The following is a 27,376-nucleotide window of genomic DNA, read 5'->3' as shown; positions in this document are numbered from 1 at the left end:
ACCACCTTCACATTGTCACACCTGGGTCATACCCATGTCATCATACAGATTTGTGTCCTCATTGACTGCATAGACGTCCATTTTTAACAAGTGAGGATCAGTCAAATGTTTCACTAGTGGGTTGACAATGTATTTCACAATAGAAGTTAGGACATTTGGTCAAAACAAGTACACACTGTGCCACATTCATTCATCCTAAGAAATCATCAAAAATTATGTGTGTGTGTTTGTGTGTGTAAACCACAAATCCTCCGCATTTTTAGTTTCTCTTTATTTGACCACATGGGAATATGGTTATCCAACAGATCGCAACATTTATATGAGAAACAAACACTGTGCACAAAAACATGGTGTAGTTAGAAAACATGCTGCACTTCTGTGAAAGCTGACACATTTATTACTCTATAAACCTCTCTGATGTGTTTCTATAATTAATCTGCAGGTAGAACATGAACATTTTAACCTGAATTATTTGTGTTGATCGGATTTGGATGTTTAGAATCCTGTACATGGTCTTCCATCTGCTCACCACCAGAGGTTGTCTTCTTATTATATTGACTCACATTACACAGACTGTTACACATCACCCTGGACTACATTTCCCATGTTCCATTGCACTGATTACACCCTCACCTGCAGCCAATCACAGTTCAGGGATGGGTAGTGTTTGCATGTATCGCTAGGTCGGTGATAGCAATGTTATGGAGCCATTCTGAGTTTTACCTTGTTCCTAGTCTTGTTCTTTGTCTCACCTTTATCTAGCCTGTTTACCCGAGCCTTGTATCTTAGCCTGTCTCCTCGTTCTGTCTGTTTGCTGCCTGCCTTGGATTACCCTTTGTATTGCCTTCTCTGCCTTTGTTTGTACCTTGCCTGGACTATTGCCTGTCTGTGGATTACCCTTTGGATCGATCCACGCCTGTTTACCAGACTACTCTTCTGTCTTGCCCTCAATATACCTGTCTGCCATTGTCCGACCCTTGCCTGTGTTGATCATGACTTTGAATAAAGCTTTGCAGATAGATCTGCCACCTCTCGTCTCATTCCCTCCATATCAAAGACAAATAATCCCTCAGGAAAATCAAGAGGAAAACATGAACTGACACTAACAATGAGTCTGAGAAACAGTGTTGAACAAATAACAGTGCTTCAGTCTCTATAAGGCACACAAAGAGAACTTACACACACACACACACAGAGATACAGATACAGATACTTGTTACAGTAACATTATCTCCCTTTCTCTGTGACACTGTTATAAGACACTTCTACATAGCCAAGAACAAACACATAAAAATAAAACCGCCATTTTTTGACAAAGAAGTGTTTTTCTAATCTTCCATAGTTTTAAACGGCACTCTTTATGAATGCAGTGCAAAACAGAGTCATGTATCTTGAACAGTGTTGGGCAGTAATGCATTACTTACTAAGGCGTTACTGTCATTTGATTTTTTTTTTTAGTAATGAAGTGCTGAAATTTGTGTGCTCACGAATCCTCTCATTATTACACACGAATTGTAGACATTATGAAATATTCATTATGCATATATTTATTGTGTTATAACAGAGATTTGTGAGATTGTGATGAACTGAGATGTCTTTTAGAGATTATAAATGCTGTGCTGTTCCTGGCATTCTGCAAAACCATGCACACAGCAGCCGCTTGCTTTAGTTAAAAATAACAGTGAACAGTTTTGATAACAAATATTTATCGGGAGCATGTATGCTGGGATTTCATAAATTTCATGGAGAAAAAAAGTAACGTAACTAGTAATGTAACTGATTACCAATTACTTTTGAAGTAAAGTAATCAGAACAGTAACGTGATTACTTTTAAAAGGAGTAATCAGTAATCAGTAATTTGATTACATTTTCAGAGTAACTTGCCCAACACTGATCGTGAACAAAGGTGGTTAATCTGTGCAAACACGATCTTATGCATCTCACACGATTAAAACCCTGGTTCATCTGATTTTACATTCTTAAATATTACACAGACAAATTACACAGTCAAATAAAAGGCACATTTACAAATGCATTAATTAAATGAGTGAGAGGCTGCAGGCCTGCAATCGCTTTTTTAAAAGCTGGAGTTCAGTGCTTCGTGTGCGTGTGTGTTACAGTGCAGTCTGTGAAATTTGAAGCTGTTTGGTCTGAAATGAAAATGACATGAAAACTGTGATGGTCTGAATCAGAGCACTGACATGCACAAGCTCAGGAAGAGCTTATAACCAGCTTAAACTGCATGTCTGATTTGTAGGTAATTATGGTGACTATATCATTTAAGTATTACCTAAAATAGTCATTAATTGCCTGTGAAATATTATTTACATGAGGAGGAAAAATTATCTGACTGGTAGCTAAATCACTTGACTTTCTATAACTTATATCAAATCTACACATATTTGCAAACTAAACTCAATGAATTCGCTTAAAATCATGTTAATTAAGTCCATATTAGTGCATCGTCACTTTAATCGAGCAGAAGCAGCGCTGTGAAACTAGACTAGAAAACACTCGCTGCACTGCTGCTAATGCAACGCTCACGCTTCAATGTGAACAACCTCGTTTCTTAACATGCACAGTGAAGAATGATGTGCTGCTGACACTTGCACTGTGAATCAGGCGTTCTGCAGCTTGAACTGAAACACCAGTCACAATTCAAGACAAATCAGCACAGACTGTGTGACTCATGGAATGTGTAATTCTGTGTGTGTGTGTGTGTTATTAGATGCTTCTGCAGCTCCTGTCTGATGAATGTGAAGGCATGCCAGCATCGCTTGGGTCTGACTCGATCGTGCTCAACAGCGTCTCCATCTGCTTCTCCAGCAGCACTGCCAGCTGGTGGCTCTTGTCCACTTCGTTGTCCGTTCCCTCATCGAGCTTCAGGCAGGGCACCAGATGCAGAGCGCCGGCGGGTGTCATGCTGTTCACACACACATAGAAGTCCTGAGTGGGTGGCGGCGCGGGGGTGGGACTTAGAATCATGCTGTAGTCCATGCCTGGGACAGACACGAGCTCCGGGTGGGCAGGGCCAGGGTCTGGAGGGGGCGTGTCTTCCTCAAAGTAGGGGGCGTGGTTTAGAATCATGTTGTAGTCCATGCCAGGGACAGACATGAGCTCCGGGTGGGCGGGGCCAGGGACTGGAGGGGGTGTGTCTTCCTCACAGAAGGGGGCGGGGCCACGGCAGTAAGGCATAGGAGTGCAGCTGGTCTGAACAGACTGTTGTCCATTGGGGCAGGTGACGTACTGCGTGATTGGCCCGATCGGCACAATCGGTATGATTGGCGTGATCAGCACATCCTCCTGTATACCATCAGACTGGATGCTGCTGGGCGTCACAGCCGGACCCGTGTCCACGCTCACCTGGTACCACGTCTCCGTGCAGTACTGGGGGGACTTATAGCTGTGAAAACTGGAGAAATGCTGATCGATCTCATCAATCTTCCCCTTCTGTTGGGACAAGAAAGAACAGAAGCTGAAGCTTCAAATTAAGTTCCTCACATGGTTCCCAATAAATCATTCAACATTGTTGTGCTAGTTGTCGTGACATTGCTATGCAGTCGCTAAGCTATGTTCAGATCAGAGCTGTTTGGCTGATCTGAACACTACTAATAACTCAAACAGTGTGATGTGTGACGGAACTCTCGGACCTTCAGCAGAGCAGATTGATTCAATGGGTTGGGTGGGTTTTTTGGTGGTTGGTGGGAGGAGTGATTTTTTAATGCTGGTGGAAGAAAAGAAGTGGTGAAAATCATCGATGAGGTGGTGATACAAAACACACAGACATTAGATAAATGAGGACCTTCCATAGACATGTCTTGTTTTTATAAACCACACACTGACCCTGACTGTTTTTTGCCATTAAAAAATCTTTAAAAGTCTATATCCTCACCAGTCAGCACTTACACTGCAGTACACACTACAAAATGTTCAACGCCTGTTATAGATGTGTAAACGCATGAATAAATCATTTAAAAAGCTTTCTGCATCCCCTAATCTAAAGTGTAAACTATTCATCACTTGTAAATGTGTTACATATCATCTGCAGATCTTTATAAATTATGTACAAACTGCAGTTTGTAAATGTACCATGTATTTGCCATTTGCAAAGGTTCTGGTATACCTTTTAGTTACAGGATATACAAATCTATACGAATCCCTTATATGATATTTAAATTATAAATATTTTTTATGCAAATATATTTCACTATTATATAGATATATTTGAGCCCCTAACTCACTCCTCATACACAACTTTTTAGCCACTTCACAAAAATATAAACACAATATAGATATATTGACAGTGACTGTTATCTTAGTTAATATACTATTGTATAAAAAAGATCATTTTAAGCTCCCTTCTCCACCCTATAATCTTAAACATAGCCATTTTGATAATATACAAAGTGTAACAGGCAGATAAATGTACGTTAGTCACAATAATTTATTTAAAACATTACAGAAAGCAGTATAAAGAACAGATTAAATGACGCGTGTGCTACATTACCAGTGTTCTGACAGCAAAACAATTTTGTGTGAGTTACAGAATGCAATTAAAGTGTTTAATCACCGCAAACATTCTCCTGATCTGCATTTCCATCCTTCAAAGCGTCGCGCTGCATCTCACTCAACACAATTTGGAACGTCACAAACAATCTATGGTGGTCGCAAATCACAAGTGACAGCCAATAAGGAGCGAGGTTTGACGTCAATGCCGCAAACCAGTGTCGTTGTGTTGAAACTCCAATTTTTATGGTAGCTTTCTACTGTTATTAATGTTTAAATGATTATATTATGGAAAACAAATCTTTTTCTCACACGGTGGTATCGTACGACTTCTGAAGACTTGGATTAAATGCACAAAATAATGGACTATGTTTATGATGCGTTTTCATGTTATGGTGAGCAGCTGTCCCATGGGAAACAAAACAAAAAATAAACAATTAAGTGCTGATTAAATGGTGGCAGAGTGTTCATTTATTTATTTTAAAAAAGTTAAAGTTCAAGCTTGGGTAAAGTGATGGAATGAGTTGGATAGTTTTCACTTTAGATTATGGGATGCAGAAAGTGTTATAAATGACATTTATAAATGTTTATCCACTTCAAAACAAATAAATTACTCTTCTTAAAAATAGTGCTTTAGCATACCTGCATGTTTGTGCTTATGAAATGTTTGTGGTTTTGTTTTTGATGAATAAATCATATACTGATCATTTACTAATGGTTTATTCATCATTTGTTCATGATTAACAATTGTTTATTGAGATAATTATACAAAACAATTTTGACATAATTAATTCAATGATTTATAAGTGATAAATAATGTATCAACTATAAACCATCTACTAATGATCAGTTTGATTTATTTCATGATTTGATAATTTTTTAAGATAACTTACAACACATTTGTAAATTGTTAGCATACCACTCATTAATCATTTATGAACATATAGTCATGTTTTGTAAATGATTAGTTCATCATTAACTAATAATTTATAAATGATTTATAACTGGACATTATTATAAAGTGTTACTGAGTATTTTCAGTATTTTTATTCTCTACCCCTTACAGAACCCTTTTTGCATGTTTCCTTTTTTTTAGATGTATATTAATGTATATTAGTATGTATATTAATCACTTTTCTGCAGCCGTCTGCAGATTTGTGACTCTCGGTGCCTGAACTAAACATCTGAGCGAGCCTCTAGATCCATGTTCTCATGTGAGCTAATGACGCAGATCTACAGATCCATCTGTGAGATCAGAGCTACGAGCTTCATGACGTCACTGACCTCTTGCCTCGTGGGATGTTCCCCAAACTGATGAAGAGGAAGACCATGATGGCGATACCGGTCACAAGGATCAAGGCCAACATCCGATCTGAGAGACAGACAGGCAGACACTTAGAGCAGCAGCTATCAGTCGTGGGAGATGGGTTGATATACAGTATGTGTAAGTGTGTGTGAGTACCGGACAGAGCACTGCCGCTGATGGTGATGAAGATGGACTCACTCCATACACTCCAGTGTTTGTTGCTGGTGGAGCGGCAGCGCACACTGAACTCATACCTTCCCACCGGCAGATCCAAAAACTCCACATGAGGCTCGCGCAAACGCTCCATTACCTACAGACCAATAGACGACAAAATGTTTGTCTCCATTCCTGTCTCTTCTACAGTTATCATAAAAATGGGGACATGATAAGCAGACTCTGTGTGCCTGTACCCTCCAGTTGTCTGGCTGAGCGAGGTTTCTGTAGCGCAGCTCGTAGACCAGTATGATCTGTTCCTCATGCACTAGAGACTTCACCGGATGCAACCAGGACACTAAAACACTGCGGCCGACTTCACCGATGCTCTCGTTCAGCATGACGTACGTCAGGTTAGAGGGTGGGTCGGTCTCCACTGGGGACAGAAGCACATGAGACCAGGGCTCTGAACTGGTTCAAGGAATGAACATGAAAACTAGAAATGAACAAAATTTTGACAGGAACAGAACCAGAAACAGAAACTAAATCAAATTTTATAGTTCCGAACAGAATCGAAAATTTGAAATGGCCATTAACCGGTTAATAACGTTGCTGTCAACCAATCATGAATTCCAGTAGTACTATGCAAATGTGACGCTGAAGCCATCGAGTGAAATGTCCGCTCAGCTGTGAACTCATCATAGGTAATGCTCTTAGAGTTTATCTGAGGATAGTGTAAGATGAATTCAACAGATCACACGCACCTGCAGCGCTTCTGTGAATGGAGAAAACAGAAAAACTAATGGCTTACATAAAAAGGAATATAGGCATATACACTAAATATATTTCACTTAAATTATATTCACAGATTAACGAAACCAAAAAAAAATTGCTTAATCACAGTTCATTGTAACACGTTCCAAAGTTTTTGGAAAAGAAAACGAAACAGCAGATAGTATTTTTCTTTATTTTGCAAAAGCTTTAGTTTTTTAATTATTTTGCAAAAGCTTGACAGCTTTGAATAATGTCTTGCTTCTGTATAACCAACCAGCGTTGATATGACCATCACGCTGACGCCTTACGCGCCACCACAACATAATTTTGCTATATTGAAGCCTGTACATTATCAAAATAAAATACAGTTAAAGAAACAAATAAAAAAGATACACTGCTCCGTTGTACAGAATGTGTTGTGTTCAACGTGACCGCGCCTCGCTGTGCTGATATAGCCGATGTGAAGGATGATGTTTTATGTCTGTTTTATTTCGATGAATGTATAATAAATATTTATTTTAGCATCCAGATACATCAGGAACATGGAAACACTTGGATTCGTGCTGAATGAGAGAAGTAGGCATCAGCTTAACCTTAAATTAATTTGTCTTTGGATTGGAGTTTTTATAGCCTAAACTTTAGAGGATTTGTTTTGGAGAGAAACTAATAACTATTTTTATAATGTTTGTAAACATTATGTTTTTTTTTTTTTATTATTTATTTATATATATATATATATATATATATATATATATATATATAATATATATATATATATATATATATATATATATATATAAAATATCTTAAAAATACTTTGATGTCTTTAAAGTGTTGATGGATTTTTTTTTTTGTTTAGTAGCCTACATTTGGCCAAATTCTTGAAAAGATGATGCTGTATTGGCTGTGACTAAGCGCAGTGTATTGGAAATTTGGTTACCAGATCTCCTTTTTGAGTAAAGAAAACGCTGTACTGTAGTATTATTATTATTATTATTATTATTATTATTATTAGTCAAATTATAGGCAGAGAAAATTGTTTTTAAAAAATAACGTTATTAACCGGTATTTCTTCCACCCAAACCGGTTCTTTAACAAACATGATGATGAGCAAACTTCAGGAGAAACCTAGAACAGGAGAGTTCATGAAGACAAACTAAGCTGTGAAAGCCTGAATGTTTACAACCGTGTGGAGGCCTAATGTAGGTTCAGTATTTTGACAGTATGAGCAGAGAGCAGTAGTCTGATGAAAAACTCTCATAGTGCTTGTTATATACTATGAAGTATCTTTCGTCCAATAGTAATGGTCCACAGATGTTAAAGGTTCTTCATGCAAACGTCAGTGCCAATAAAAAACCTTTATTTTTCAGAGTGTAGTGCAACATTAACACAGACACTAATCATTTTATATAACTGTATATTAAACTGTATGTGTGAATGATTGAACAAGAAAAATCAACCTGAGTGCGAACAGACTGCAGCTTCACAATATCCTGACGTTTTAGAGCACGTGTAATATTTAGTGTAAAGCATCACCTATATCGACCACGTCCACGCAGTGTTTCTGAGAGGTGATGGGCCCCGTGTGCGTGTGTGCCGTCACGTTCATGCAGTATATCTCCCAGACCTGAGTGTGTTTGGCATCGAAGAAGCAGCTGTTGATGCCGCCGCTCACGTAATCAGGACATTCCCGAGGAGTGCGCTCACTGCGAGGAGACATGACGTCTGTTCACTATTCACAGCTACACTCTACATACAAACACTAATCTGATGAGAAATGATGATAAATCAAAGCGACTGAATGTCACACAGATGCATTAAAGACACACTATGAAGTGTGTTTGGTTCACGTCTCACCCCGTGGTGTACAGGAGCGTGTAGGTGACGTTGTCCTGATTAGCGATCGGACGCCACCAGCAGGTGAAGATCTCCATGTTGGGCGAGCGGCAGCGGTAAATATACGGCCTTTTGTCATCTGCAATGGAACAAACAAAGACTGAAGATCTCAAAGACATCTATTGCAGTGTAGCAGTGACAAATTACATGAAGCAGCTACAGTGGAGTCAGAATGAAGACAGAATGTATAGATTGTACTGTATGTTAGCTTGCTTATTGTGCACAAGAGCATAATTTATTTAAGCCCATATGTCTTACTAACAAGAAACTATGCTTCTAACCCCAGGTCCACAGCTGTAGTTCTAACTACACAAGTTTGCGACGCTGTTTGTGAATGTTCATTTGAACTGTGGTTTTGGGAAACACAGAATCATTGAACCATGTTGGTAACGATGTAACTTGAGACCATAGTTAGCTAACGATGCTTTTGGGAACCGCTCCCCAGAATGGTGCCGAAACATCTCAAGTGTTGACGTAGATGTTGTCTATGATATTTCCAGTTCTTTGGGGTGATGTGGTAATTTCTTACCGCAATATCAAGCGTGAACATAATAAAACGTTATGAAGAAGAACATCTCATTGTGGTCAATTACAGTTTTTACAACAGCTTGGACACATTTCCTAATACTCAGGTCACTTATTTACAACAGCAGTCTATGTGAGCTAAACTGTGAATCATTGCTTTGGCACAAAATACATCCCTTGAATGACTACAGCTTTGAAATGACATCAATTCATTTCTTACTCAGACACAAACAATGCCAAAAGTCTATGCACCTACAGCCAGTTAACACGTTTACATACTCTTTAAAGGGGTCATATGGTGCGATTTAAATTTTTCCTTTCTCTTTGGAGTGTTACAAACTCTTGGTGCATAAAGAAGTCTCAAATCCAAAGAGATATTCTTTATAAAAGTTAAGACTCTTCCACGCCCTCCTAAAACGGCTTGTTTAAACACACCCCCACATCTCTACGTCACTATGTGGGACGCTTTGCATAACGCCACCTAAATGTTAACGCAAAGAAAGAATGCGTAACTTTTATTCTCTCTGTTGCTGCCATGGTGTGGTGTGGAGACGCTGTTTCGTTGTGAAAGCGAAACTTCTTTGTTTGATCTTCCAAAAGAAGACACAACTAGAAATCAGTGGTTAAGTTGTATTTACAAAACTGTTCCAGAACAGTTTAGCCCAAATATTCAGATGTGTGCTGCACATTTTATGGAGGACTGTTTCCTGATCCTGGGAGAGAAGACTACACTGCCGGCGCTTCTGACTCACAGTCTGTAAGTACGTTTTTTTATATTTAAATGATTTGTCACTGATGATTCAAATGCAAGTTTTGAAAAGTGTAGAGTAGTGTCCGTTGTCTGTTGTTTCTCCAATCACAAATGCAGACAATACGCAACGCAACGTGTAAAAAGACAGTATAAGTCATAATTATATATTATATGTTATAATCAGTAATTATGTCCCCACTGGATGCAACAAATGCCCCGTTTGTAATGGGTTTTAATGTTTTTTTTTTTTTTCTGGTTGTGCTGGGAGACGGCATCACAGTATGTTAAGAGGTGTAACATTTCCGTCACACGCTTGAGGTATTCAGCCAATCACTAAGCACTGGAGAGCTGGCCAATCAGACTTTCTGCTTTTAGACAAATACAATCAGAGTTGTATTAAAATAATATTCTGGCTCTTCCAAGCTTTATAATGGCAGTGAATGGTGCTTTAAACATTGAATCCCCAAAAAGCGCACAAGTCTGTCATAAAAAGTGTAATAAATGCCTTCTGAAGTGAAGCGATGCACTTGTGTAAGAGACAGGTCCAGTAGATGACATAGACATATTCTGGCAGATTACTTTTTATAATGGATGGATACACTTTATTAGATTTCTACTGGACTATTGAATATCAACAGCCATTCACTGCCATTATAAAGCTTGGAAGAGCCAGGACATTTTTTAATATAACTCCCATTGGATTCATCTGAAAGAAGAAAGTCATATACACCTAGGGATGGCTTGAGGGTGAGTAAATCATGGACTAATTTTCATTTTTGGGTGTGCTATCCCTTTAAGTTTAAGTTCAAGCAAAATTGAATATGGGAGCAATTTTGCTACATTTCTACAGTAATACCATAATGACATACTGTAAATTCTAAATCATATATTGAAATACCATCAAAAGTGTTAGATTTAGCTGAACAACTACACAGGTATTAGTCTTTGGATTACCTTACCATCTGTATGTATCCTGCCTGAACATGCAACTCTGTTAGATTTATGCTACTATTTTCATTTGATTCACACAGCTATACTGTTCTGACCTCCTGAATTAAATGTGCTAATCAGATCATCAACTCATACTGACTCACTTACATAGCTACAAGTTTAGTTGCTGACAGCAAAACATTAAACACAAAACGCTCCATTAGTGCCTTCAGTGTGTTTGAGATTATGACATGTGGGCTCATGCTAGCAGCTACACACTCCTACAAACACAGACACAGAGAGAGCGCTGTGACCGAGGAATAAACACAGCGATGAGCAGCTAAAAATCATCTGAGAAGCTCTAACCGGCGATTTTGAGATCTCAGATAAACTCACTGTCAGTTTTCACATTAAAAAGTTAATACAAAAACATTTAATACATGATGCAAAGACAAGCTGCTTATTAATAGTTAGTAAGATAGTTGTTATATGAGGTAGAGATCTAGAATATGGACATGCAGAATGAGGCTATGTGCTTTATAAGTACTAATAAACAGAAAATATGCTAGTAATAGTTCATAGTGAGAGTATGGCTAATAAATTTACATTTAGAGCCATCATTATATTGTGATATATTCAATTTATTCCTCAAATGCCCATTACTTGGATTTCAAAAAGTCTTCAAATTAAAATCTCTTAACTTTTCCTTCATAAAACCTGCAGAAACCCTATATTTAGTTATTAGTGTTGTACAGGTATTTACTTATTTACATCTCTACACACACTCTCTCTCTCTCAATGTGCTATAAACCTGCTTTAGCGGGTAAGTTAAGGACTCTGATCTAATGGTTTAGTGTTTACTAAGTGCTTTATTTACTTTCAACAGCCTGGCATCATATGTTGACGTCACACGTGAAAGATAAACCCAAGCCTCATGAAATATGATCAGAACTTATTTTTCGCACTACCTAGGCATTTCTTTCACACAAAGGCACAAACAGATCGTTTTGAACAGTGTTGGGAAGGTTACTTTGGAAATGTAACAGGTTACAAATTACAAGGTACCCTGTTTAAAATATAGTAAGCAGTGTAACTATTTCAATTGCTTAAAGTTTGTTTACATTTGATTGCTTTTTAAATACTTTTCTAAATAATTTCTTTTTTTTCTAAACTGTGAATTAATTTGAAACATTTAAAGCACGCAGGGTTAACTTTACATTATTACTCAACACTGATTACGGTCAAAATACTTCATCTCTTGAATTTAGATACACAGAATTCATTTCAAAGCACAGCCACCACAGAATCAGACTTTAGCACCCGTTTTTACTTTGAGATCATTCTGAGATCAAATACAGATTTAAAATAAAACAGATATAGTTTAATAGCTGTGATATTGTTTTTGAAATCAAATCTTGACATAGCTACGAAAGGAAACACTGGAATCTAACAATGCCTTGCAAAAACAGTTCATCTTAAAACAAAAAAGCATATACTGCACATAAACCCAAATATGGAATAAAACAGTTATCAAGTAATTAAACGCGTGTGTTATTCGTTGTCCTAAACTCCTGAAAGATTTTAGAGCAGTCAATAAGATTTATGAAAGGAATCAATCATATCTGTGTGTGTGTGAAAATATTCAGATCTTTGTATTCGTTAACATTTCACAAGTAACTATAATTACACATTTTTTCTCAGTGCCTGTAGCAGATTACAGTTACAGTTTTTGTAGTGCATCAACAAGGATTTGGTCCAGTTATAATGTGTTATAATGCTTCTCATCCGGTGTGAGGAGTTCTGCAAACCACACCCCAATCACCAGCCCCTCCTCCTCCTCCTCCTCCTCCACACCCCTCCCTTTCTTTAGGTTTGTTCTGTGATCCGTGACGAGTTCTTCACTCACCTTCCCTGGTCGACTGTAGCGCTACAGTGACGGTCATCCAGTGGAGCGTCAGGAGCAGAAAGCACAGCATCACGCGTCTGCAACACAAAACAACACTGCTACACTTCACTGCATGAGCTGACAGTAAATACACAGTGCACACACACACACACACACACACACACAGGTGTAACAATAAATCACACATCATGCAGAACTTCAGAGGTACACGTTTAAAAGCCCTGAGATCTGTTGACAAAAGGCTGAGGGGAACTGGAAATACTGGAACCCTCATGATGCCACACAGACTCTAATTCATAGCTTTCAGTCACGTGACCGGCTCCAAGACCTGGAGGGCAAAACATCCACAGAACTGCAGGACAAGCCTGTCAACACCCGAGCTGCATCACCACCTTCATTACCACCATTATTCTTCTAATAAACCTGCATCACCGACAACAGCCTGAAATCACCAAACCAATATTTGACCATTAGTTACCTCCGCAAACAACACACAGTTGACATTAGAGGTGAAGCGAGTTATTACATAATGATAATGAAGGACAACCATAATGAACATTAAAGACTCTCTCCATCACATCAGATCATGTTGACTGGAGAAATTGTTAAAACCACTCAAAGAAACTAATTCGGTCAGTGACTGTTACCTCCTCGAAGGACCAACCTTTGATCTAACTGTTACACAAGAGCAGAGTGATGACACGCATGCGTTACAAAAGCGTCTTGACTGTTGTGAATGCGGCTCTGGCGTGATATGTGTTGATGTGAGGCATGATGGGATTGCTAATGCTAGTCAGGATCTGTTTCTTCTGTCTAAGAGTTCTGTTCAGTGAACTCAGCCCAATACTGCGCTCCTGCGTGACATTCATAACAGAAACAAAAATAACCTATAAAAAATTATTATAGTGCTGTTCATTACAAACAACATCTCTTTTAAAGGGGGGTGGTTGTCTGTTTTTTCTCTCTAGGCTTGATTGTGTTTATGGGGACAGTCTAACATGTAATAACACGTCCAGTGACTTCAAGCTGAAAAAAGCAGTGATAAAACACTGATAGTATGAAGCTTTAGAGTCGCAACGAGTGGAGCAGAGCAAACAGTGTGAATCTCACAAAAACAGGAATTAAGTCACAAAAAAAAAAAAAAAAAAAAAAAAAAAACACACACCTAATTAATTAATTACAAAATGTATGTTGTATAATTATAATGACGCCTGATAGTTATGATAGTTACACACTTTTACATCAAATTCTAGTTGCTGTGATGTGTCTGAATGATTTCCTAAATACATACTTAATACCTTTAAGAAGGTATTTTAGAATTTATTCTTGTTTATGTTAAAGACACACACACATCAGTTAATGAAACTGTGCAGTCCAGAACAATGTGTTTAATAGCAATATAAAAAAAGCTTTGTAGAATATTACAGTATTTACTGTTTTATTTAGAGAGTAGTCTTAGTCAATATCTCTCGTCTCTCTATGATTCAGGTTTTACTGAAACAGTTTTATCTTATTCTCTTATATGTTATATATGACACAAAAATCCTAAAACTGGATGACATCCATCAGCCATATTAACACATGATATGAAATATATAACAAGATACTGTCATCTCAAAGATAGATGAGGTGTTTTATGTCCAAACGGGATCCATGACAGTGACAGACATGTTACATGTTCATTTTAACGTACTTATACTTCCGCACATTTACATTTACAATAAAAGAGCACAAGTTATCTGTCACAGATCCAGCTTCTATATATTCAGAGGAATGCCAGGTTTATTAGAATGCTAGATAAGGAAGCAAGCCAGAGCAGGAGAAATGAAGATTCTATGCTTAAGAATGTAGAAAGAAGCTTAACGGACCTGTCAAATCAGCAGCATTGAGTCCAATAGAAAGCCAGAGTTTCCTTCAAGCACTTCAGACAGAGTCCATGTTCAGTTCTCATGTCTTTCGCCACTTTAACAGCTGAACACCTCTACCTTACTGAACCCGACACTTCTCTTTCTCAACACTGACGGTAGGTCATGGTTTCTGAAGGGACAGTCTCACACACCTGCTCTTGTGTTCATGAAGATGAGCTTACAGAGGAGATAATGGAGTAATCCTGATACAGCAGATCATATGACAACAGCTTACAAACACACAGCGGAGAGATCTGGAAACTCAGCAAGTCCCTGGGAATGAGACTAAAACCCATCAGACCAGATTCACTCCCACACGACACAGTGCAGGAAAGCACAAATCAATACTGCACATTACACAAAACTCACACCCGCACATCTGTATGTATTGGGATGGTTTTAGTCACATGATGATGTTCATACAACTAAAGCTTATTTACGCAGGAATGTTTGTCCTGTCGGAAGCTGAATAGAGAGGAAAACAGCAACCATCACTGCAAACACAGCGGGATTTATCTTAAAAATCTCACAGAACAGAGCCATTTAAATGTGAAAATAGCCCAGTGTCCACTTGTGTGTTTATTATAACACCATGAATGATTAAATAAACATGAGTGCAATTTTTACGCCAATGACTATAATAGGAGCCTATGCATCTTCGGAGCTTGGCCCATAATAATAATAATTTATTATGGAGTGTCTATTTAAACTAAGTGCAAAAAAACGTACCAGTTTAGGACCAGTTCATGACCAGCTAAAGACCAGATTAAACCAGCTAAGGATCAGCTCATGACCAACTTAAACCAGCTAAGGACCAGCTAAAGATCTGATAATGTAAGGATAAGGTTATGATCATGTAAGGATAAGGTTAAGCTTAAACCATCTTAAGACTAGCTCATGACCATCTTAAACCAGCTTCAAAACCTTGCTAACCAGCATCTGCTGTTTTGTTCAACAGGGAATTGATGGGCAGTAGAGTGTTTTTCCAGCCCTGCACAGAAGAAAACAAACTGACCTTTACTGTCCCAGTGGACACATGAACAACACAGACGACGCTGTCATTGGACACGCGTTAAGTTAATGAAGATATCAGATACACTGGGATGATGAAAAGTTCAGCAGCTCCAATGGGACAAACAAGCCTTTCATCTCAACACCAATCAAACAGGCTGTGTCTCATTAATTTGCTCACTGACCTCTGTTCTCATCATCCACTTAACCTTCAGCAGTAAAATATCTCATTCATGTTCTCCAGTGAACACCTGTATTCAGTCAGTTAGTGGAAAATGTAATGTATAAAGCTCTCTACAAGCTCTGAGGATGTTCAGAGATCATTTCACCTTTGGGTCAGTAGTAGAGTCAATCAATCAACAGAATCAATTCTGGAAACAGACAGTTGTGGAGAGAATCCTAATTTTGCTGTAAAGCAGCTCTGAAAAGACAAAAGTCTTACTATTCAGCTCGTGTCAGCTCTGTTAAGGGGTGTGTGATGTTGACATAAAAATACCTTTTTATTTTTATTTTTTCGATAACGCTAATTAAACAGAAAGGTGTTTTTGTGCTGGCATCTTGTTTAGGCCTGACATGGATAAATACAATACACTACAATATAGCCTATTTCAATGCTGTATGACAAATGAATAGGGAGGAGTTTCACAAAATGGTTGTTTTTCAGCCAAGAAGAGAACAATGTTTGTACATGCAAACAAAAGGCTGTAGGCATCATTTACTCCAGCAGATCTCCACTGCTCTGTGTCTGACAGAAGCATTTGTTTGTGCTTGCTGCTGTGTTGAAGCCTCTTTCATCTCTCTTAGTCAGTGGTGGACGAAGTACACAAATCAAGTACTTGAGTAAAAGTACAGATATCTATAATAAAATATTACTCCAGTAAAAGTAAAAAAAGGACTCCATTTTCAATTTTATCGACGTGAAGTAGAAAGTACTTGATTTTCTTGATTTTTTAAGTACTTAAGTAAAAAAGTACTGACTGATTTATTTAGCAATTTTATATAGACTACCTAATTAAATTTTAGCACATATTTCATATAATCCTATTTTTTTAATCCTACTCCTCAAACTACCTGGAATTTACCCAAAATAACCACTATATGGAGTCAAGATATATGTGTTGTTGATATGGACTACGTTGATGAGAGTGACTTGTAGAATGTTCACTGTGTAGCTTACACTGCGATGTACCTGAGATGAAAACAGATCCTGTGACCCTGAGCACAAACCCAGTCATAAGGGTCATTTTTCAAAATTGAGATTTACGCATCCTCTGTAAGCTGAATAATCTCTCCATTGATGTATGGGTTGTTAGGTAGGACAATATTGTCTCTGAGATACAACTATTTGAAAAAATCTGGAATCTGAGGGAGCAAAAAAATCTAAATTGCCGGAGAAAATCCATCTTTGAAAAGTGGTTCAAAATGAGTTCTTAGCAATGCAATCTTACTACCAAAAAATAAAGTTTTGATATATTTTACGGTAGGAAATTTACAAAATATCTTCATGGAACATGATCTTTACTTAATTATCCTATGATTTGTGGCAATAAAAAAGTGTTTCCTGTGGCTCAGTGGTAGAGCATTGTGTTAGCACAGCAACAAAAAGGTCATGGGTTGATTCCCAGAAAACACACATACTGTTAAAAAATGATCCGGAAATCCGAATGGGATAAAAGTGCCTTTTTTTTGCTTTAAAATGCCATAAATGAAATAAATCAAGGAAAAATTTATAATTTTGAATCATACATGTATTTGTGGCCTTTGCTACAATATACCCCGCCGACTTAGAGGACTGCTTTTGTTGCTCCAGGGTCACATGTTGACCATCAAATTTTTACCAGCAAGAAAAAAAAAGTTTTAAAAGTTGTTTGTTTTGCAGAACACATCATTGTTTATATAAGACATGAGAAATAAGGGACTGAAGTTAGGAATAACATTTTAAGGAAAAATATATTCTTATTTTCATAATGATTGTGTCTTCTCAAACCTTGTCTCGTGGTGTAAAAACACCCGGCCAAATCACTTCCCAACTTTGATAATTACTGTAGTTTACTATGTTTCGAACATCATATCCTTTCTTTTTCCCCAGATGTAATCGAATATAGGTGGTTGAATAAAAATATTTGGACTTTATATCTAAAAAGACCTCAACTTGCACCACGCAAGCTTGTTAGCTAGACAGTTAGCATCAGCTAAACAATATTTACTTATTTTCAGGTATGGTTATGAATAAACAATCATATCTGTCTACTTGGGTGGTTGAATCCAAACAATATAAAAATTTACACTGTGATAAACTATGAAAAAACAGACATTACATAGGGCATGCATTTTAATAAATCTGTTAACATTACGGAAGAAGTGGGAATTTGAACGTGCATGAAAGGTGAGTTAGTTATGCAGTTAATCTGTGTTATTTTAATGGTTCCATTTTTTTGTGTTTTTTTTTTTTTTTTTTTTTTTTTTTTTACCTTACGAGTCACATGCTGTAAATAAGATCAGCAATTTACAGCAGATTTAGTTCACAAAAAACTGACAGTTTTGACCTAAATATGTTTTTCAGTTAATAATTAATCCTAAAATTCGACATTACTGAGTTATATTTAGCAGCTTCAGTCGTGCGCGCGCTCACAAAATCTCCGGGTTCTTATTTGTGAATTGAGTTCACTAGAGACTCGCACTAAACGGTTCATTTGAATCACTGAGTTGTCGACTCTAGAACAGCTGCAATCGGATCATTGTAATTCGAGAAAAGAATCGTTTGGTGTGTTTGAGAACCTATTTAAAAGGTCATTGAAAAGAATCATTTTAGTTCTTGAACAGACACCGCTTCTGTTCCTCGGCGCATGTGAAATAAAATAAGGTAGAACGATATGTTTTATGAAATGTAGATGAAGTAAAAAAGTACGATCTTATGCTTCTGGAATGTAGTGAAGTAAAAAAGTTACTCAAAATAAAACTACTCCAGTAAAGTACAGATACTTGAAAAATGTACTTAAGTACAGTAACGAAGTAAAGCTACTCCGTTACTGACCACCACTGATCTTAGTTCATCATCTGTATATTCTGGATTCAATAAGTAAGGCTGGGCAAAAAAATGAAACTCATTTTCGTTTCTTTGTGCAAAAAAAAAAAAAAGGGATTCTCGTAGCTTTGTAACATTACAGTTGAACCACTGATGTCACCCCAAAACGGAAAACTTTGTTGATCATCTTGGCACTTTTCTGGGCCTTGATCGTGGTAGACCACTGTCTGTCTATGGGAGGGTCAGAGAGCTCTCGGATTTCATCAGAAAATGTCTTAACTTGTGTTTACCCACTGTATTTTAATATAGATTTTATAATTTCAAGATTTGAAGCAAAAACAGAATGTTTTGACTCAGATTTGTGAAACTATAGCACATAAAAACATGAATCTGATTGCAGGGGCTGAGAAAGGAAGATCCACTCTCTGCCAGCAGGTGGAGCTTAGAACACCGCCATACAGCTGTAAACAAAAAAGCACAGCGCTTATGAATGCCTAATATGCATAATACAGTGTCAAGATGAAAAAAAAACACCATCTAGAAACTTTGCTTAAGGACAGTCAGTTTCCATCAGAGATTACATCCATATTAACTCCCACCCCAACTATATCACGATTCCATTGACATCTCAACTGTTTTGAATCGTCACATATTTGTATCGATTTTCCACCAGAACTCGATGCATCGTTACGTCCCTGCACTTCAGATTTGGTTTCTGTGCAGCATTTGCTGTGTAAAACAAAAGATGCAAAAAAAAGTGTATTTAGTTTGTAGTTTATTTTTACTTTGAGTGTAAGAAAAAGAAAAAACGGATAGCTATCATTAATCATGATTTTGAAATGTTCTTAATAGTGGGGTGCATAGGATTTCGGTTTAAGAGCTAGTTTTGTTGTCGGTATATTTCAGTTTAGAGCTAGTGTCGTGTGTGTAAAGCTAATAATGCTGGCTTGGTGTGGTTATGAGGTGATTAGTGGATGAGGATGAACAGTAGAATGTGGTGTGTGATGCTGTCCAGTGGGGTAGTAAAGGAGAATGTGAATGGAATACCAAAATAACTTGTGTTTTTTATGAGTCTCACGAGTCCAAGTCAAGTCGCAAGTCTCTATTTATGTTGTTATTTGAGTGTGTCTAGTTTTATATCTGTGTTTTGATTTTAGGGGTATCCTCTCCTCATCACAGCCACACATGTGCTTCCAAAGATCATCATCACACAAACTTGAGGAAACTGTGTCCGAGTGGAAGTTAGGTAGTGTGGGTTATTTTAGATAATGTGTGTTTTATTTTAAAATTATTCGTGTTATCATTTTAGTTGTCAAGTTCACTTTCAATTATAGGCGAACTCATGATACTTTTATTTATAAATAAAACAGGATATCTAAATTATGCAGTTCAGGCAATTTTTGTTTATGCAGTTTGGGATGTTTTTGTGTATTGACTTGAATCATATAGTATTTATTAGGATTGCATTTTTCTGTCTTTTAGAATGTATTTATTTTTCCTTTAACACAGTCCTGAACTTGGATCCCCGCTTCTCTAGCACAGGACACACATCAGTACAGTACTGTACAGGTTCTGAGAAAGACTGTCTTGCCCTGTGGATCTTCTAAGGCTGTGTTTTCAGATGACGTGTCACAGACTGTGGCTTGTTAAGATGGGGTGAAGCCAAGAAAAGGAAGAGGACAAATAAATCAGTCGCTCTAGTAAGACCACATTCTGCATTACATATTCAGCTTCAGGGTGAAAACTGTTTGTTTTTCTTGAAAAATTGTTTACACAACTTGATTATGCTCACGCACTGAGACACAATAGAGATTTTTTTGTTAAAATAATAAAAAAAAAAAATGGATTCAGTGAAATTTATTAAATCGTTTTTTTATTTTCCAATTCAGTAAAGCGAAAATGAGCATATGTTTCCATCAGGGACTGTGTTGGGACTAAGAAGGAGTTAACTTGGTTCTAATTTTTCTTGTGAAATTAAAATGAAATCTCTTCTCAAAACAGTAAGCAGCAAATCCTCCTGAAACTCAGTAAAATATAATCTTAATGATAACCAGTTCTTAGAGATATGGGTGCCATTTAGAGATTTTTTTGATTACATTTAAATAGTTTTTGTTTTGAAATTACATTTATAGTGTTAAGACATGATTTCTGATAGATTTATCAATATCTGATCAATATGCTTTATAAAACAGAAAGGGGAGATGGTCATACATACTTCTCCAGTGCATAGGAATGAATCAGCAGCCTATAAAGATTGCTTGTAGATTGAAGAAACCAGAAGAGTTGAGGAAAGCCGGAAGCAGAGTCCTGGACTCTTTCAGATCTGATCTGGAAGCACCCTTCAGACAGCACATGATGTTTCTGACATATTCTGTTGAATGCACGCTTTCACTACAAACATCTTCCTTTATTTGTTATAAACAACACAACAAAGAAAAATCTAATATCTAGAATTTTCTATTGCCTCGTGATTCGATTCAATTCAAAGAATACTGATTCAATTTCAAAACATTTCTTGACGGATCACAATGCATCTTTTACTCCCATGCTTTTATTAAAAATAATTGCTATATTAATAATCACATTTTCTGTTTGTTAATAATACTTACAAAGATGCAGTTGTTCTACAAGTAGTAGAACAATTTTAAGAAACAAATGAAATTTATTTAATATCTAAACAAGAAAAACACGAATTGAATAATCAAACGTGAAAATAATCACTGCTTAGTCTTTAGTGTATTTATGACAATTATGAACTGATTATTAACAGCAGGCAAAAAAGCTATTTTTGTGCACACTGGTTGATTTTCAGATTTTGGTATATTTTGCTTCTATAACATGACTTCTTTAACAGTGATACTATGAAAATAAAATGAATGATTTTATTACTCAGTTTGTTCTCATATCTCTGTCAGCTTTTCTTAACTTTGTCTAAGATTAGCATCTCTCAATCATATCTATCTGCATATGTCTGCATTTGTAAACAGTGAGTGTTTGGTATCTCTGGAAAGCTCCTTCTCTTTAGTGTAATGACAGAAAATGATCAAATACAGAGAGACTATGTAGAGCTCACCAACAGGGAAAAAATAAAGGCTGATCTAAACCAGGAGACAGAAATGCATTGGCTGAAGTCAATTTCCCGTCACCTGATTCGCCGAAGTGCATCACGTGACATGCTCCGCTAGCTCCAGTGTTGCCCACCTAGCGACTTTGTTGCTAGTTTAAAGGAATACTCCACCCCAAAATGAAAATTTTGTCATTATTCACTTACCCTCCATGTCGTACCAAACCCGTAAAAGCTTTGTTCATCTTTAAAACACAATTTAAGATATTTTGGATGAAAACCGGGAGGCTTGAGACTGTCCCATAGACTGCCAAGTAAATAACAGTGTCAAGGTCCAGGAAAGTATGAAAAGCATCGTCAGAATACTCCATCTGCCATCAGTGATTCAACCGTAACATTATGTTATGATGGAGTAACCCTTTAAGCTGTTGATAAGTGAAAGTGACGTGACATACAGCCAAGTATGGTGACCCATACTCAGAATTGGTGCTCTGCATTTAACCCATCCAAAGTGCACATACACAGCAGTGAACAAACACACACCCGGAGCAGTGGGCAGCCTTTTATGCTGCGGCGCCCGGGGAGCAGTTGGGGGTTCGGTGCCTTACTCAAGGGCACCTCAGTTGTGGTATTGCCGGCCCTAGACTCAAACCCACAACCTTAGGGTTAGGAGTCAAACTCTCTAACCATTAGGCCACGACTTCCCCAATAACTGGTATAAAACTGGTATAAATGCATCTTTGTTGGCAAAATAGAGTTTCCGTTGTGATAATTCTGTCATTATTGTTTGTTTAGTTGGTAGCCTACATAACTTCAACCAGATTTTAACTCTTTCCTTGCCACTGATGAGTTATCTCATCATTTAGGCTGCATTTACACTGCAGGTCTTGATGCCCAAATCTGATTTTCTGACTATATCTGATTTTTTTGACGACCCGCTTACATCATCTTTTAAAAAGTGACCTATATCCGATTTTTGCATTTATACTATACACTGCTGAAACTAACAAAACGGTAGACGTTCTGACCCGGAAAAGGAAGTAAAACAGCACGAAATACAATGGATGCAGATGCAAAAAAAATTAATTTATACAGTGTTTTGCTTTCCACAATATTTTGAAAAGTCAACAAAAAAAATCAGCAAAACACTGGTCTCGTACGGCAGAGAAAAAAGAGGACTTAAAAGACATTAAAAACCTCTGCATTGCTCCACTGTGTGTATCCTTCGTCCTCCCCATAATAAATCATGTGATCTCAGTTGGTGGTGTCCACCTGAGTTGACGTCACTTTTTTAATGACGTACGACTCGCATTTACTGGGGAATATCCGATTTGTCTGCTTACCTGGCACAACGCAAATGCACGTATCCGATTTATATCCGATTTATTACCACATATGAATGAGGCCTGAATCCGATCTGAGAAATCGGAATCCATGTGGTTTTTTCCTGCTTACACCTTCACCGGTCATATCCGATCTGTGCCACATGAGAGGAAAAAATCGGAATTGGGTCACTTGAACCATGCAGTGTAAATGGGGCCTAAGAAGACAACGCTTCCCCGCCATTGATGAGTTTTTATGGCTTTTCGTGTTTTCACTGTTATACACTTGGGGGCGCTATTACACATCTTCTGAACTAGTACAAAACCTCCCGAAGAAAAAACACACATGAACAGGACGGAGAAACAAGCGATCTCTTATGTAAACAGATGAATATTAAAAATAATGCGATCATCAGAAATAGACAGCATGTAAATGAAAACTGCATTTATGAAATGAAAATGCTGGCAGAGAAAGAGTTAATATTAAATTAATGATACACTTAATGTTTCTCTTTTTCATTAATTCATTATTGGTGAAATTAGAAACCGTGCTTTAATTTCACAATGTTTTAGCGCTTTTCTACAGTACGAGCTTACTTGCGTAATTCAGAAGTTTAAATCTTAGATACAAGTGACTAAAGAACAATCACATAGTAATTAGTTTGTTGACTGTAAATGTAAAAGATACGAGTCACTCATGGGACATTTTTCATTCACGAATACAACACAGAGCAACTAATTTGGTGCTAATTTTATTTTATTTTTTTTTTTTTAATAAATGTTTTTTTTATGAAGAAGAAACATAATAGTAGGAAAGAGAATATGGGTTTTTGAGGATGTCTACACACTGTTATGATTGTTTTGTGTCATATCATACTTTCAGGCTCATTACATAGACAACAGACATATATTTAAAAGATGTTTAATTACAATTGTTAAGACAAAAAAAAAAAAAAAAAAAAAAAAAAAAACAACAAAGAGTACTTATAAAGAGTATTTTTCAAGTAAGCCAGCAAGCAACATAATTTTTTCCCCCATGGTTACCATAGTTGAGGCTAATCAAGTCACATAATGATTAGATGATTAGACCAGTGTGTTACACAATCAATCAAGTAATTTAATGTTTCATGTAAAACAACTGAACTTAAATGGTAATATTATATGAGCCTGCGTTATTAGATTTATCAGTGCAGTGTTGAAGCACAAGATGGATGAGGAAGAATTCAAAGTGCTTGCTGAGTTTAAAAGGTTTGGAAAGCTACCCAAGGGTCTTTTCGGACACAAAAAATTCTTATTTCTCAGAAAAGCAGAGAGCTTTGTTATTGAAAGTGAGTTATGTCAAATGTACACCTGGATTTAGTAGCTTCACTGCTTATATAATGATTTACAACTTTACAACTTTATACTTTTTAGATGAAGTTTTGAATTATGTTCGAAAAGGCGGCACTTTGGCCAAAGTAGTCAGCACCAAAAAGGCTCCAAAGAGATTTTTGAGCAGTTCCACAGCAGCCCAGTAGATGCTGAGAAAACACTGGATGCCATTAGCAAAGGCTTTTACTGGCCTGGCATGTGTGTGAATATAAACATTGGGTGTGTTTAATTGTGTCATCATCTTTCCTCACATGTTCATGTTACTGATCAAACTGATTACTGCAATATATTTTAGGACACACATTGTGCTGCATGTCAGAGGAAACAATGTCCTCTGAAGAATCAGAATGAATATACCCCTATTGAGTTAAGTTATGTTTGTCTGAAGAACACAAGGAACATTCTTATTTCATCTATTATCAGTTTTATCTACTGAACATGTATGTGTATCAGGTGGCACAGCCATGCGATATTGTAGGGATGGATTTAGTGTGAAACAACCAACAAAAGACGGTTAGCAGTATATATCTGTGTGATGGTAGATTACTTTACAAAGTGCTGTGAGGTTTCCCACTGAGAACAGAAATCACAGAGGAGGTCACGACCGGCATTATAAAAAAGACCTGCCCCTAAAAAACCCTTAACAGATCGAGGCACTGAATTTGGAAATAAGGTTAGTGTTTTTTATTTGATTTGCCTCTGTACTGTAGATCAGTGAAAGTGTGGAGGAAACAGTTGCAGACTTTTATCAGCTATTTATTTAACAATTTAGAATAGTTCACTGATGTGGTAAAGCATAACATGTCCACCCGTTATGCTTATTTATAGAGGAAACAATAATTTTTTGTAATTTTGAGAAATATTGTTAATAAACATGTTAAAAATGTCACTCCTGTTACCGTCTATTATATTAATACCGCATATTAAACTGACCATTTCCACCACAGGTTTCATGATGTGGTCTAAGTTCAACTTTTTAGGGTGTGTTCACACTTGTAGTTCAGTTAGTTTGGTTCATTTGGTCCAGACCAAAAAAGAAAATGATACATTTGGTCCTGGTCCGGTTAGTGTTCACACTGGCATTTTTGACACCTAAAGGCATAGTGATACGTTTACAACCTGATTGGCCAGTTTTTGTGATGTATATATCACGAAGGATTAAGCATTCTATTGTGTGCATGTATATATGGGTTTACTTTTACCAGCTGAGAACTCACGTTATATGCAGAAATGAAGATCTGCTGCAAGGAGACGGCGTTTCCAATGCCTTTTTCGACTAATGGACAACATGGGTCCTTTGATGAGAATCACTATCAGAACTGCATTTCTTCAATAATTAGTGTGTAATCAGCATTTTTGTGATTCCCCAGTGTTCACAGCTGTTATTTGTAATAATATTATCTTACCTTGAGATTACAAGATAACAAAAATGAACCATGGTTTTACTATAATAAAACAGTAGTAACCTTTTTTGCATATAGAGTACCATTTGTATAACAGTTATACTACAAATACCATGGTTAAACTATGGTTAGTGTAGCAAACAGTGAATTTGTTGTTACCATGGTTAATCTATAATAATGGTGGTTCCCTTTCAGTCAGTCACGTTCAATGTTACGTCAGTGACTGATGAATCGGGGATCTCGCTAGAGAGACGAATCGCCTTTGATTGTTAACAAAACAAGCCAATGCATGTGGCGTGCGAGATTTGCATCGCGCACCCCGCCCCGCAGCGCGGGTATATAAGGAGAGTTCGTGCAGTTGCACATTCAGCTTTTCGCTTCGGAGCTGAGCCTTCAGCTTCTGAGCAGAGTGTCGTCAAGACGAGTTTGACGAGTGCGCGGTACGTCAGCGGGGGTTGCCAGTGCTGCTGCCTTTTTCTCAGCGTGCTGCAGCTTCCAATTCTGCAGTCACGTTGCAACTCCTCCTGGGCACTTCAACACTTTGGTGTTTTCTCAAACTAAAAGAGCAATTCCTAAGAGAGCTCCATGAGTGACGGGGCGTCTTTTTAAAGATGTCTTTCCATCTGATGGTCACGATCCTGGCTCCATCTGATGGTCACGATCGCTGCATCTCGTGCCTGGGCCTCGAGGACGCTGAGGCAGCGTTTGTGGATGAGTCATGTTTTCCTTGTGGGAACATGACCATCGCGATGTTGCGATCGAGGCTCCTCTTCGTCAAATGGGGAGGAGTCCCCCTCCCCATGCCCCGTTCTAGTTCCTCCTTCAAAAGGAGGGCTACTGCAATTCATGGCCAGGGCGATCACTGCATCGGGGGACGAGCTAGGCTCTGGAGTTGAATATTTGGCTGCGTTGCCTTCTTCTGGGAGAGTGGCGTTGCCCGAGTCAGATCCAGAGCTGACTGCTATGCTTGCACGGGCTGCCAAGAGCGTCGGGCTGCCATGGAAGGCCCCTCCATCTCCCGAACACTCAAGGCTGGACGATTGGTTCTTGGGGGTGCCGCACGCCAATCGTCGGCAGCCAACTCCGGTTCCATTCTTCACGGAATTGCATGAGGAGGTTACTAGGTCCTGGGGGGCACCTTTTTCTGCCTGAAACAGATCTAGTGCCTCCTCCATCCTCACTACCCTCAACGGCTGGGCGGCTAAGGGGTATGTTGAGATCCCCCAGTTGAGCGCGCTATTGCGATGCAGCTTTGCCCGCAAAGCGCTGCCGCCTGGCGGGGTAATCCACGCCTCCCGTCCAGGGCCTGTAAATTCTCGTCCGCACTGACGGCCAAGGCTTGAGGCAGCTGCATGAGGGTAGTTCTGACCCAGGTGTCATGTAGGAGCTGCGCACTGCGACGGACCTTGCCCTACGGGCAATGAAAGTCACAGCGCGGTCCCTGGGTCAGACGATGTCCGCGCTAGTGTTCCAGGAACGCCACCTTTGGCTTACCCTGGGAGACGGAGGCGATCAAGCACATCCTG

The 27,376-nt window shown here is 38.0% G+C and overlaps 2 protein-coding genes across 2 annotated transcripts; both read right to left on the bottom strand.

The window, feature by feature from the left end:
* Positions 1 to 252: 252 nt before the first annotated feature.
* LOC122138397 lies at positions 253 to 3,755 on the bottom strand. The gene is made up of 2 exons (XM_042730539.1): positions 3,651 to 3,755; positions 253 to 3,450 (listed from the first exon to the last, which is right to left on the bottom strand). The coding sequence occupies exons 1-2, from the start codon at positions 3,753 to 3,755 to the stop codon at positions 2,725 to 2,727; spliced, it is 831 nt and encodes a 276-aa protein (XP_042586473.1). The 3' UTR covers positions 253 to 2,724.
* A 1,785-nt stretch (positions 3,756 to 5,540) lies between these two features.
* LOC109047580 (prolactin receptor-like) lies at positions 5,541 to 14,953 on the bottom strand. Its single transcript, XM_042730556.1, has 7 exons — positions 14,616 to 14,953; positions 12,748 to 12,824; positions 8,597 to 8,714; positions 8,276 to 8,445; positions 6,223 to 6,401; positions 5,969 to 6,122; positions 5,541 to 5,878 (listed from the first exon to the last, which is right to left on the bottom strand). Exons 2-7 carry the CDS (start codon positions 12,815 to 12,817, stop codon positions 5,775 to 5,777), a joined length of 795 nt encoding a protein of 264 aa, XP_042586490.1. The 5' UTR covers positions 12,818 to 12,824; positions 14,616 to 14,953; the 3' UTR covers positions 5,541 to 5,774.
* Between the last annotated feature and the right edge of the window lie 12,423 nt (positions 14,954 to 27,376).

This window comes from Cyprinus carpio, chromosome B9 (assembly GCF_018340385.1).
Source record: "Cyprinus carpio isolate SPL01 chromosome B9, ASM1834038v1, whole genome shotgun sequence".
In the NCBI taxonomy this organism is placed as follows: Eukaryota; Metazoa; Chordata; class Actinopteri; order Cypriniformes; family Cyprinidae; genus Cyprinus; species Cyprinus carpio.
This window is presented reverse-complemented; position numbering and strand designations above follow the sequence as displayed.